This window comes from Nematolebias whitei, chromosome 1 (genome assembly GCF_014905685.2).
Source record: "Nematolebias whitei isolate Nwh7 chromosome 1, NemWhi1, whole genome shotgun sequence".
Taxonomy (NCBI): Eukaryota; Metazoa; Chordata; class Actinopteri; order Cyprinodontiformes; family Rivulidae; genus Nematolebias; species Nematolebias whitei.
Window position 1 is genome coordinate 69,916,559 of NC_056498.1, and position 14,557 is coordinate 69,931,115.

At 40.1% G+C, this 14,557-nt stretch overlaps 1 protein-coding gene across 1 annotated transcript in view; it reads right to left on the reverse strand.

The window, feature by feature from the left end:
• The window catches only part of slc30a6 (solute carrier family 30 member 6), a 129,405-nt gene that overhangs the window by 68,701 nt on the left and 46,147 nt on the right, over positions 1 to 14,557 (reverse strand). Inside the window, exon 4 of the mRNA XM_037687155.1 lies at positions 950 to 1,034. Coding sequence (XP_037543083.1) covers positions 950 to 1,034 — 85 coding nt within the window. The remainder of the gene's footprint in view (positions 1 to 949; positions 1,035 to 14,557) is intronic.

Below are 14,557 nucleotides of genomic sequence, written 5' to 3' on the forward strand. Positions count from 1 at the left end.
TTGACAAGAGCTGTGCACAAGAGATGCCTTCATAATCCGACAAACTTCAAGAACTTTAGCGAAGCCAAGTGGACAAATATTAAAAAGTCTAGGTGTGACCTACGGCTTCAATTAAATCAAGAGGTTGCTTAAACAAAAGTTTTAGGATGAGCCCACATATGCAACCAGATTATAGCATTTTATAAAATTCCCATACAACAAAAGACAAAGAGAAGATATATGGATGCAGTTAGAGAAGACATGTAGGTGTTGGGATTGAGGACAGAGGATGCAGAGGTGGATGACTCGCTGTGGCAACTACTGAAGAGGAAACAGCCAAAAGAAGAAAAATATATTTTCCCCCAAAACAGATTACTTTTTCAGTTGAGTTTGCAAAAAGCTGAAAAAGTTTTGGACTAATCCTGGATTGAATTTTTCTTTTTTACATCATTAACATCTTTATATCCACCTAGCTTGACTAAGACCTGTTCTGCTGCTGAGCCTGTGTTCCAGGAAGTTTGTTGGTGACTGTCAACAAGACAGATGTGCTCTCCATATGGTAACACCTGAGGGTAGAAACAGCTGCTGTGAAGGACACCTCAGTGTGCCCTTTAAAGCAGCACATTTTGACTGAGGTTAGCCCTCAATCCCTGAAAACACAAAACTCCCACACTGAGAAGCAGTATGATCAGTCCAAACCTCCTGAGGTGAGACGACACAACATATACACCTCCTTAGACTCCTTCACAGTGTGTTTACAGCTGCAGAGCGCTCACACGCACGCACAAAGCTGTATAAATGTGTGCAACTGTCAGTCAGTGTTTACTGTGTGTGGAGGGAATCTGTGCCTGTTAACGTCTGAGGCTGTGTGTGTGTTTCTGTCAGTCTGTGGATGTCAGTTTGGTTTACTCTGTGTGTGTGTGTGTGTGTGTGTGTGTGTGTGCGTGCGTGCGTGCGTGTGTCAACTCACCCATGCTGTTGGTGGAGCTGCACCACATAAGCAGACAGCCGGTACACAGCAGGTTTAGAGCTCCGAACAACAGGATCCTCCATGACTGAAAATGACAACAAAGACAACAACCATTAAATTACAACAACTCAATATTTCTGGGTCGAGGTCCGAAAAATTCTAAACTAAAATTATTTTACGGCAAAACTAGATGTTTATAAAATCATAAGAGAGTCAGAGATTCTTTATTGTCATTCGCACCTCATGTGGTACATGTGGTGGAGCAAAATTATGTACACAGGGATGCTCTCCACTGCACACCTGTAGAAGGAGGTGAGGACAGAGTTTCCCAGACCAGCTCGCCTCAGCCGTCTGAGGAAGTAGAGTCTCTGATGAGCTTTCTTGATCAGGCTGGTGGTGTTGTTGCTCCAGCTGAGGTTGTCAATCATGTGTACACCCAAGTACTTGTAGCTAGAGACCACTTCCACCACAGATCCTCTTATGTTCAGGGGGGTGTAGGTGTTTTTGTTCCTTCTGAAGTCCACAATCATCTCCTCTGTCTTCTTCACGTTGATGTGAAGGTTATTCTCTTTGCACCAACTCTCCAGGTGTTCCACCTCTTGTCTGTAGCTGGACTCATCATTGTTTTTGATGCATCCCACCACCGCTGTATCATCTGCAAACTTTACAATATGACAGCCTGGATGGGTAGCTGCACAATCATACGTGAGCAGAGTAAACAGGAGGGGGCTCAACACACATCTCTGAGGAGAGCCAGTGCTGAAGGTTATGGTCAATGAGGATAAGTTGTGGCTCCTCACTGACTGCAGTCTGTTTGTTAAAAAGTCTAGTACCCAATTGCAAATGGAGGGGCTTAGTCCTAGTATGAATAGTTTGGGGGATCATGGTGTTGAAGGCGGATGTGAAATCCACAAAGAGCATACGGACGTAAAAGTTTTTCTTCTCCTGGTGGTTGAGCGCAGTGTGGACCACAGAGGAGATGGCATCCTCTGTTGATCAGTTCTTGCGATATGCATACTGATGAGGGTCCTTGTTGATGTTGATGGTTGTTTTGATGTGGGTCATGACCATTTTTTCGAAGCATTTAGAGACTATTGGGGTGAGGGTCATTCAGACCAGTCACTGTAGAGCTTTTTGGGACTGGGATGATGGTGGCAGTCTTCAGGCAGGTGGGAACTGTCTCCAGGGTAAGTGAGGTGTTAAAGATGTCTGCCAGCACCTCGCAGAGCTGATCGGCACATTCTTTAAACACTTTTCCGGGGATGTTGTCTGGGCCTGTTGCCTTGTGCGGATTAATCCTCCTGAAAGTACTCCTTACTTCTGCTGGGGTCACGCTGAGATGCTCTTCATCTGGTGGTGAGGTGAGTCTGGTGCTGGGTGGTCTGTTCTGGTCTTCAAAGCATGCAAAGAACTTGTTGAGGGCATCAGAAAAAAAAAATCTGTATGCTTTTTTATAACTGTCTATTGTTGTTGCCGTTGTCCATTGTGGTCATCATTATTTGTTGAAATAAACAAGGCTCAATGGGATTTACCTGTCTAAATAAAGGTTGAATGAAAAAAAAATCAGGCAGAGATGGGTCTTTGGGGCATTGTTCACTCCTTCCTTTATAATCTGTTACGCATTTAATGCCCCTCCACATGCTCCAAGGGTCTTGTGAGGTGAACTGACCCTGGATCCTCTGTGCATATGTGGCCTTGGCCTTCTTAATACCAGCAACCAGCTCTTTCCTTGTCCTACTCAGCTCCTCTGAGCTTCCAGAACTGAAGGCAGTGTCCCTGGCTTTCAGCAGGGTGCACACCTCTGCATTTAGCCAAGGTTTTATGTTTGGGTAGCTTTTAACATATCTGATGGTGGAGACTGTGTCAGTACATGTACTAATGTAACCCAGAATTGAGGATGCGTATTGGTCCAGATCAAACGATCCTCCATTTTCATCCCAATGCTAATATAGTTATGACTAATGGCAAGGTAAACAAGGGCAGGGTTTTTATAACTTTTCTTCAGGCTCTTAAAGCAATTATTTCTCAAAAATGGCATAGCGGTGTGACAGAATGCTACATTAGTGTATAACAAACCATTAAATCTTCGCATGACGTTTGTTTAGTTTTACTTTTCTTAACTAAACAGTATTGCAGTTATGACAAAACCTATGTGCGCTGTTATGTGCCAATAGTGCTGATGCTGCAAAAGTTGTTTTATAAGCCCGAAAAATGAACAATGAGCGCTTGTTGGCTAGTCATTAGCCTAGCTTGAATAACGACTTTTTCTCTTTTCCTTATTACCGTATTCCTAGCTCTAAGACTAAAGTTACCAATGATAAGTAGGTACCTACTATGAAAAAAAAAAAAAAAACTGATGGAACTTGCATAAATTCAAATTAAAAAAACATCTCATTAAAGGAGAAAGATTGGCAGAAAAAAATAGTCTAAATTTCCTCTCACTCTTAAGTTTTAAAACTTCTTCAAAACACAGGAGGCAGTAGGTTTTCAGACTTTTTCTAAATGACTCCATTAATGTGTTTTAAACCAACTTCATCCATTAATGAAAAAAAGCTTTATATTTGAACATAAATGCTGCAAAGTAAATTTTAAGATCTCCATTTTTCTCAACAAATCTAGTCTGTGTGAACAAAAAGTGCAAACAGAGCAGAACATTCTGCTTTTTAAAATATTCAGAGTATTATAGATAGGGGAAGTTGTTCTGTTCCTGTCAAAGGCTTCCCTGACTCGAGGATTACCATATTTCACTGTATAAGTCGCACCTTTTTTGCATAAATTTGCAAGTCCTGCAACTTAAATAGCAAAGCGACTAATATATGTATTTTTCCCCATATTTTTAATCAAATTTTTTGCTGAGATCTGACGATTTCATTCAATCTGACATGGAAAATATTGAACACTACCATTTTCAGCAACTAGAGGGCCCTTGAACATTATGGCAAGCCAAATGTCTCATTAATAGGTAAAAGTGGCTATAAATGAGACACTTGGCTTACCATACCAAGCCACCTTCGACTCACTCCGGAACTCCTGGAGCAAATGTCAAATCAGCTGCATTTCACCGCACCACCCAGGCGAAATGCAGCTGAATTGACCGTCGAAGTGCATTCATTAAGGAAATGTTCAACTGAGACACAACTTTACTATAATGTTGAGCAAACAATTATTTTTAGATGGTTATTGAAATGCAGCTGATTTGACCATTAAAGTGCATTTATTAAGGAAAAGTTAGACTGAGACACACCTTTACTATAATGTCAAGCAAACAAAAAATTGTTTTCAAGTGTTAATCTTGTTAAATTCTTGTTAAAGTCCTCTTGTGCACGCTCCCGGCCAATCAATTTTTGGCACAACCCCGGCCCACGTTTCTGGGTTGTCAGTGGTGAAGCATAATAGATGTGACTTATACGGCAAAGTGATGTATTTATGTTTTTTCTACTTTATTAGACAAATTTGGACTGATGCGACTTATACGGCGGTGCGACGTGTACGACGGCAAGTACAGTAGTAAACTAGCCACCGTGTCATCTAAAAGCAGAGCTCCAAAATGACTATGATTTGCTTGGTTCTGGCTGCTGGATGGACAAAGACTGTCCTGTGGTCGGCTTATTTCACGAGGGTTCAGATGAATTCTCTGACCGAATGAGGCTTGAACATGTCCACTGAACTCTGAATCAGTTCACGGCAGAAACACCAGCCCAGGGGAAGGTTGCAGTAGAGCATGAGCAGAAGAGGAAACACTGTTACACTCAGTTATATTTGCAAATGTTATTTATTTATCTCAGTCCTGACTCTTTAAAACAGAACCCTGCAGCTTACAACAACTGCAAGACTAAGAACTAGTTCTGCAATAAAAACAATACAAAACTCCATTTACTAATTTATTTAAAGACACCCACCCAGGACTTCACATGGGTTAAGATTTAAGATTATTTTTAACTCGGCATGCCTCTAGTTTCTATTCAAAATTTTTACATTGAAAATCATCAGGTCTTGAAGATATCTTAAAATATGAAGGGAATATATGACTTTTATTGATGTGCTTCCTGATTTGTTCAATATTACTTTACCATATTAATAACCTTTATATGAATAGAAATTGTCAGAATGATATTACAGTTTTCTCATTTTTCATGTAACTGTAAGAAGACAGCAAAGAGTTCATGGTTTGTCATCCCTTTATTTCAATTATATTCGTTTGCCACAAATCCTTGAGATGTGTTCGTTTTCCATGACTGACTGCAGCTGATGTGATAGTGGCTCGGCAGGGCAAAGGGGAACTGTCGAAACTGTAATCAGGAGGTTCCTAAAAACCAACAACTTTGCTTCAGGAAGCCAGAACAGGTCAGAAATTCAGAAAGGACAAGACATGAATAAGTTCTGTAACGTATGGACTCTGTGGGTCTGGCTGTTATCCAAAGCTTTGTAATAAATTAGATGAAATCTACACCTGATCTCATCAAAGTTCATGCTCAATAATCCAGGTAACAAAATCCAACCATGTTCAGTCAGGTCATCTGGATAGTTCCTTTTTTGTTGAGAGACGTTTCGCCCTCCATCCAAAGGGCTTCATCAGTCTGAGAAGTCACAAACAAACTGTTTTCCCCACCAGGCAGTACACGCCTACAGTGGACCAAACAGTCTACACCTGATCATTTGTGAACCCATTTTTTTTTTTCTACGACAGAAGCAACAGTTGCTGGCCATCAATCTGAGAAGGTTTAAAGGTAATTTCCAAACAAACTGGAGTCTGTTATTCTACACGGAGAGAGATATCTTTCAAGTGGGAAACGTTTAAGACAGCTGCCAGTCTTTGTGGGAGCAGACGTTCCAGCAAACTCATCCCAAGTTCACGTGATGCTTAGAGAAATGACAAAAGCACCACGAGATCCATCTCAGACTCGGCAAGCCTCAGTTATTAGGCTAAAGTTGACTGGACAAGTATAGTTAGTTTGGAAGGGTCGCAGTAAAACAACTCTTCTCTAAAAAGAACATGACAAGAGTTTATGAAGTTTCATCTGAATAAACAACAATAATTCAATCCTTTGTACAGATGAGATCAAAGTAGAGATATTTACCCATAATGTCCATCCATTCAACCTTTATGTATACAGGTTAGTCCCATTGAGCCACAGGGACTCATTTACAAGAAAGACCTGATGTTTGGAGAAAACTAGCATAAAATCGACACAAACACTTTATACCCAGGGTATCTGCAGATTTCGGCAAGTCAAATTTAGGACTTTTTTAGACCTTATCAAGGTCACTTTAAATGAAATTTAAGATAAATAAACTATAAATATAGGCAATGGTTGTGTTGGGGGATTGTGCTGTATTATAACCAAGCATAGCATGTGTGTCACGCAATGAGACACATTCAAGTTTAGTTTTCGTCTGTTTATTGAACATAAAGTCATATTCAGTGCTTTCTGGTTCAACAACTTTATGTACAAGTGTAATTATTTGAAACATCCAACAAAAACAGACATCTACTGAATACATTCATGCATGAGGCTCGATTGTATCTTAATCTCCAGTTTTGCCTTCATACGCAAAAATGTCATCCAGCCAACTGTCAGTAAATTTGCTCCAACACAAGATTTTGTCAGAATAGCTAGCTAGCATGCATATAGATTAGCAGCTAGTAGAAATTAGGGGTTGAACGACTACATCATTTTTAAACTTGACATTAACATAATAAAACTCGAGTAGAACTCGAGTACTTGATGACATCATAGGATCTAAAGATACAAAAATAAATAAATAAATAAAACTGCAAAAAAGATCATTATTTACAAAAAAAGACTAACAAAACATTGGGAGCATATATTATGCTCCTACCATTTATCATACTGCAAATAATTCACAGGAAAAACTAAACTATTAGTTATTATTATTAAGCTGCAAAAGTAAAAGAAACTTGTGGCACGTCAAAAACGAAACTAAAAACAGTGGGGCGGACGACCACCCCACACCACCACCAGCTGTGGTGCGCATTAAGTTTAGTTTTAGAGATTAATATGTTTATAGATTTTTTTATAGGTTTAGAGATTAATATTTTTTGCTTTTTGTTTGTGAAACAAGGTCAGAGGAAGCTGGTTCTGGTTCGGTCGATTGGACCTGGTGTTGCAACATATTCTGTGACCTGCAACAGTGCATGCAACACCGTCCCCTACGGTCACAATATACGGTGGTCACAGAATATGGTGTAACACCGGTTCGCAATGAGCTCCAAACAGTCAGGAAGTTGATTCATTTTCTGTTTCCTTACGGTAGTTGAACCAGAAGATTCATCTTTAGTGAAATATTTCCAGACTATTGATGCTTTTCTACCTGTTTGCCAAGACTGGGCCTGCTCCGCTCCATCTGTCTGCTTGGAGGAATACATTTTGTAACCCGCGCCCGGTGCGGATCACGTAACACATGACGCAATGACGTAACGGCGACGTAATGACGTCACCACGAATACTCAACGTGAAATTAAAAAACTCGATAGATGTCATAGGAATCGATGTGTAGATTACTCGAGATTTTCCTCAATAAATAAATTACCAAGTATAATATTTTGTCTCATTTGTTTAACTGGATTCTCTTTATCTACTTTTAGGACTTGTGTGAAAATCTGATGATGTTTTAGGTCATATTTATGCAGAAATATAGAAAATTCTGAAGAGTTCAGAAACTTTAAAGCACTGCTGTAACATGGACAATCATTGAATAAACCATGACCTCCTCTTTAGACCAAATATTCTACTGTCAAATGTGAGGCCATCTGTCTGAAAGCTCAAGCTTGAACCAAACTGGGCCATGATGTAACAGAACAATGATCCCAAACACAGCAGCAAATCTACAACAGAATGACTGAAAACAAACAAACAAACAAACAAACAAAGAGGCTGTTTGTGCCAAAGTCCAGACCTGAATGAAAAGCTGTGGTGGGGCCTTTATGAAGTTGTGCAGAAACAAATGTCTGCAAATCACAATGAACTAAAGCAATGATGGAAGGAAGAGTAGGGCAAAGTTCACCTACAACCATGTGACAAACTGACGAACAGAAAACCACCACTACAAGAAAGTTTTCGAAGTGTATTCATATTTTGGTTGAGTTATATGTTGTGTTCATCTGAAGCTGTTCAGACAAACACCAGAGTCCATGCTCAATAATTCAGGTGTAAAATCCAACAACGTTCAAACCAAATTTCAACACCCATTAATGAAGTCTTGCTGCATAAAAAAAGGAATTTAAAAGATGATTTCTTTCCTTTTTATACTACGATTGTAGTTTTAATAGATCACAATTAGAAGCCTGAAAAAAAAAAGACCAAAAAACTAAGATGTTGTGAGGCAGTGCTTTTGTTTCTAATTAAAATAGCAAAATTGTTCAACGATGATAAGTAGAAAATAAATTCTTTATTACTCAAGTAAATAAAACAACATATTTAAGTATATGATTACAGGGTGTCAATGGAAAGCTTTTCAGAAGCAAACTATTTTGCCTGAGGTAAGGAGAAGCCTTTTGTTAAAACAGACACCGATATCGACTGGAGGAGGGAGCCTGGATGTAAACTGAGGTCTGCCTCATCACCCCTCCAGAGGTTTTACTGCGACAGTCCATGAAGGTGACCTGACTTCCAGCTCTGTTTCTGAGACATCACCATTATTACTAACAACCTCAGCAAATCTACTGCCGGCTTCATAAAAACAGACTGTACGACTAAAGACTGGTGTTGTGGTGTTTTAAGGTGCGGACCGTCAAGTTGTAGAAGTAAAGCCAGTTAACGTGGAGTACATCCAGCACTGTAAAATGTGTGTAAAATCAGCAGAATTTTCAATGATAAGAAAAAAAAAAAGCTCAAGTGTGAATTGCCCTCGAAGCAGAGCATGTGTGTGTGTGTGCGTCAGAGAAATAAGAACAGGAAGAAGGGCACAGTGATGTGTGTGTCCAGGCCTGTCACTTTGCATTGGACTCATATTCGGCGGCAAGGAGCGCAGAGTGCTGTGAAATCTACAATTAATGTGGTGTGCTGTGTTATGACAGCACTGCAGCGTCTGGTGACAGCACGAGCCAGCAACAGGAACGAGAGACCTACAGCGTGTGTGTGCAAACACAGCCAGTGCTCAGCCCAAAACATTAACAGCCCTCTTTCACATGCACGGCACATGCAGGAGGCCGCGAGGCCCCAGACACTGCTGCCCCCGTCTGAACAGCAGCGATGTCACCTCGCTTGTCTGACGCTGGAACGAGGTCATGCACGACATTGGAGTGACAGAGCTGCAGCAGTCGTTCAGTCACCAGGTAATCTATAAAATCAGGAGCTCCTTTTGATGCCAGGCCTGATTACATCATCAGCCTGCGCCGTGCCATGTGAGGCAAAGATGTGTCATAATGATGAGTGGAGGCGTGACTCATCCGAGCCTCAGAAGAGGACAGAGAGAGCAGAGACAAGCCAAAGTGAGACCTGCAGAGGTTTCCTTTGCTGATGTTAGTCTCCAGGGAAAATGATAAACACACTTACATAATCAAACCGTAGCGGCTTGTGAGCATGAGCAGAAGAGTTTTCAGATGGTTGGTTCTCCCACTCTGCTGTCCTGAAGTCATGCTCTTCCTGCTCCTTTATCAGGACGGGTTTTAAATAAAACAGAGACATTATGAACATGTTCTGTACTAAGAATGGAACAGTTTCAATGAAAGTCTGTCTCGTCCAGTTCACCTGACTCAGCTTGGAATGGGTGTGTACCATTCAGTTCAGCATGCATGCCAAAAAGGCAGGAGCAGGGTGCAGCAGCCAGGACAGTCACAAAGAAGGCTGGGAGTTAGAGGATACATCTGCAGCAGAGTTGTTTTCATCTGCTGCGTGGGATCACTTTGGGTTTTATGCTACCTAGGGCACAATGATTTCCGTGAGGTGGAAAACAGACTCAATCATGGAACTGAACATTAAAAGCTACATTTACTGTAAAACTGAAGCTTCCTGTGTGTGAGATGCATGAAGGAGGGTATGAGTGTGTAGTGAACCTGATCTGACCCTGATCTGACCCTGATGACCTCAAATCTATCAGATGGACAGAGACTGTTATTTTCATTGATCTGAATACAGTCTGAGCCATCTGGTGACTTTCTTTCTTGAATTAATCAAGCAGAAAAGACAATTCTCTATAATCATTACTGTTTACAAATGCTTGATAATCAAATTGTGTTAGTTCCATTCAATGCTTACAGGTTGGAAAGAACTACTCATTTTATTTTACATAAACAGTAAGTAATGATTTTTATTCCTCATTCAAAGAAGAAATCAGGTTAATATGCATTTCTTGATTTTCTGTCTTCAATGAGCAAGCTGTCGTAAGTATGTGAAAGTTGAAGCTTCGGTCAACTAAATGTTTACTGAAAATGGGATGTCATGTTTTACTATTTGGAAAGATACAACAGAGTGAGGCTCCAAAAAGTCTGCTGTTTCTCCAATAATCTTTTCTGTCTGTAAAACAAATTCATTCCCTGACCTCGACTTTTGATAATACCTTACGTCAAAAACCACACCTCTTTCTGGTCCATCCACGAATCAGAAAGCTCTAAAGTAAACCCGGAAGTAAACTCATTTAAAATGTGAGAACTTCTCGGTTCTGTGAGAGAGTTGGAATGGTGAAGAGTTCTGAAGGAGTTCTGAAGAGAATTCAGGAGAATTCATGAGAGAGTCTGGAGTCTGATAGTTCCAGAGGCTGAGGAGATGAAGAACTAGAGAGTTGTTCAGAGTTCTTGGATGCAGAACGCGTTCAGGATGATCCAGAGACGTTTGGAATTATAATTTCTGTTTGAACGACCCACGCACGACTCTCGAAGGATTTTAGCTGCTCTCAACGGAGACGCTGAAAAGTCTGGAGGATTCTCTATCGAGCTGATCTATCATCAACCAGGTAACGGTCTCTTCTTCGACTAAAGTGTACCGGAGGCAAGCTGAGATCTGATGGAGCGTGCAATTTCTGGTCAACAGATATTAATTTCCTCACATATTTCCCTGTAAGATAAATCTCCATTTCATCTTAAACTCTCCTCTTTCTCATAAAATCAGTACAGATATTTTAGAAATATCTGAAGCAAAGTCCTCAAATCACCGCCGAGTGATTTGAAGTTCATTATTTGTGAAACTTGTCTGTTATTATTTTCATATTTTGCCAAATTAATGTAAATGTTTGATGTTAAACTTTGATTCTGAAAATAAATGACCGCATTGATTTGATGGGTCAAAGATAATAACGTCTCTCGTTACATTTTTGTTAAAATTCAATGCACGACTTACACAGTCAGAAAGATGAGGAACTCGTGAAAAAGTATGCATATATCTCATATATTTGTCATACTACAACTAGTGACACGTACCCACGTGACTCACTACAAGTGGAAGGGGGATGTTGTAGAGTTCAGACAAAGGGGTTTGCTGCATCCAGATAACAAGTATGAGAGTCTTAATATGAAAACAATATCTAAATTAGAGATGCACCGATCCGATATTAGTATCAGTATCGTTACCAATATCGAAAAAAATCTTGATCGGGTATCGGTAACAATGTGACCGATCCATAAGGACAGGAGCTGATTGCTGTTTATTTTAAATATCTGCCAACCAAGCTAGTGAAGCTGTTTTTTCCTCTTATTTCAGCTCCTTTATTATTTATTTTTACATTGTATTTAGAATTCCTGAATCATTTAAAAAGTTTGTTGAAGTTTATTTTTCATGTTTGACCAAAGTTGTCAACCTATTGTTTTTGTCAGTTTCAGTATCTTTATTATTATTTATTTTACATTGGATGTTAGACTCATAATTCCATTGACCGAACTAGGGATGCACGATATTATCGGCATGGTATCGGTATCGGCCAATATTAGCGTTAAAGTCCAATATCGGACATCGGCCATTCCATTAAGACAACTTGCCAAAATAAAAGGTGCTGTTTTGCCTGCAGTGACAGACCAATATGATGACGTTGCAGTGGCAGCGCAACGTGATGAAGTGACGTGCGCCTACCTGATCTCACAGCGGAGAGAAAAATTAAAAATGTCGGCGGTGTGGGAGTTCTATTTTTCGTTGGTGAGGATGTCGGATTTCGAAGATTTATGGACTACGATGACCCTCGCTACATCGTCCGCAGTCTGAGATATTTTTCCGACATAACGTTACCCGAGTTACAAGCCGTCATTTCCGACGTCATTGAGAAGCTAGTAGCTGATAGCACGACTTGATGGGTGAGTTTTACTACAGACATTTGGATGTAGTGTTAGCCCCGTTAGCATGATTAGTCTTACGGCACAATGGACAGACAAATCTTTGAACTTAAAAATGCTGTCCTTCATGCACAGGAGTGCAGAGGATCCCGACTGCAGCTAAGAACCTGGAACAAGCCTCCACAAGTGAGACAGCATCACAGGTGACTAATGCTAATAAATAACATTTAACACTTTTCATTTAATATAAGTTAAAGTGCTATGCATATCATATGTCTGTTACTGAATATATGTCACCAGCTGTTGCCCATTTTTTGTAGCAAATAAGCCTAAATAAGAGGGCTATGTTCTGACAAAGGAACGTACATAAAATATCGGTATCAGCATCGATTATAAGCCAAATAAGTTTTAATATATCGGCATATCAGCCAAAAACCCAATATCATGCATCCCTAGACTGAACAAATTCAAATTGTGTTTTTACATTTTTCACTAAGCTTGTGAAGCTATAGGTGTATAAGTGTGCTGTACTGGTGCAGTTTTCAATAAATTTGTAATTCACTACATTCATGTTTGCGTTTAAAAAAACAAATGTTTTAAGTTAATTCAGCACTGTTTTTCTGTATCAGATCGGTATTGTATTGGTATTGACCAATACTAAACCTCAGATATCGGTAGTTAAAAAAGTGGATCGGTGCATGCCTCATCTAAACTATTGTCTATGGTTTGGCAGAACTTTTCAGTCAGTTTTGTCGGTACATAGTTAACTGGGACTGCATAAAATATGATGGCCCAAACAACCAAACGCCCTCTTTAGACCAGTCACTTTAAATCCATCATGAGTGATTTAATTGCATGTGATCAGCTGTGATTGAGAGTAGTCACAACTGGTGGTTAAAGCAGTGGTTAATTTGAGCCGGATCCTGCCGGAAGAAGATCCGGGAACTCTCTCATTTTGACCCATTGTGTTCGGGCAACTCTTTGCTCGAATCCAGAAACTCCGCCCCTAAAAGTCCAAAGTCATTGCACATTTTTATTTTGATTATTTATTAAAAATACAATGAGAGGAGACGTTGCCCTTAGCTCAGTGGACCCAGTCTGTGGAGTGGATGTTCCAGCCGCAGCACGCGGGGCAAACCAGTTCGCTCATATGCTCCAGATGGTCACGTTTACACAAGGAGGTTCTGCGCGGAGTCCTTGTCTCCTCCTCCTTTCCAAATATTGTCCCTACTCAACGGGGCTGTGCACTGAACCCCCCCCCCCCCCCTCCCTCCTCTCAGACCCCCGAAACAGAAACGATAATTTATTCAACAGAATAAATAAATGCCCTGTGGACAGTGCACGTTACGCACAGTGTCTCCAAACAGCTCTACACAGCGCACGCACACATCAGCAGGTGTCTGAACTCCTGCTACATTTCAGACATAATAAAAAAAGCTTACTGTAAAAAATAAATTAAAACTACAAAGAGATAAATGTTTGATGTTATTCGCATTATACGTCATGTTTCAAAACAACGGCGCTAATTTGTCCAAATAACAACAGCGATCAAAATGTCAAAAGACAGTCCAATTTACTTGGATGGATGGATGGATGGACGGATGGATGGACGGACAACCGAGAATTGAAGCTTGCATGTGCTTCAAACAGCGCCACGAGATTGAAGCAGGAGCAACACTGAATTCAGCGGAGAAGAGTTCAGAACCGTGAAGTGAGGGGAGGGAGGAGGGGGGTTTTAGGACACCTGACAAAATCAGATCTGCTCATTCACACACAACCTACTGTTCCTCTCCAAAATAGTAATTTTATTAAGTGTCTACAAATGTAGGTAAATGTTGATGTATAACAACCCGTTAAAATACACCAAAATGGCATCTCTGTCATTCAAAATTTTCTGTGAGAGAGCACACGGAGGGATTTATAGAGAAAATGAACCAGTGCGAGAGCCTACGTGTAGATAATGATGACCAACTGACCAGTGAGTACAGAGTGCATTGAATGGGTACAGTAGTTCCAACCAGTTATGAATCTTAGCATGCCATGGTAGACAGCATCCAACATCTGCAAGCATCTGGCAGGGGCATTCATGTAAATAATGTCACCATAGTCAATGGCTGGTAGGAAAGTATCAAGGCATTTTCTGGCATTCAGAGTAAAGCAAGATCTGCTTCTGAAAAAGAAACCCAGTTTTAATTTCAGTTTCTTTATCAAGCTATCAACATGCGGCTTAAAAGAGAGATGTGCATCGACCAAAATTCCCAAGTTATTGTAAGAATCTACAAACTCAATTAACTCTATTATGGCTGAATGAATTGTATAATGTAAACATGTTAAATTTTAATAAAAAGAATATATATATATATATATATATATATATATATATATATATA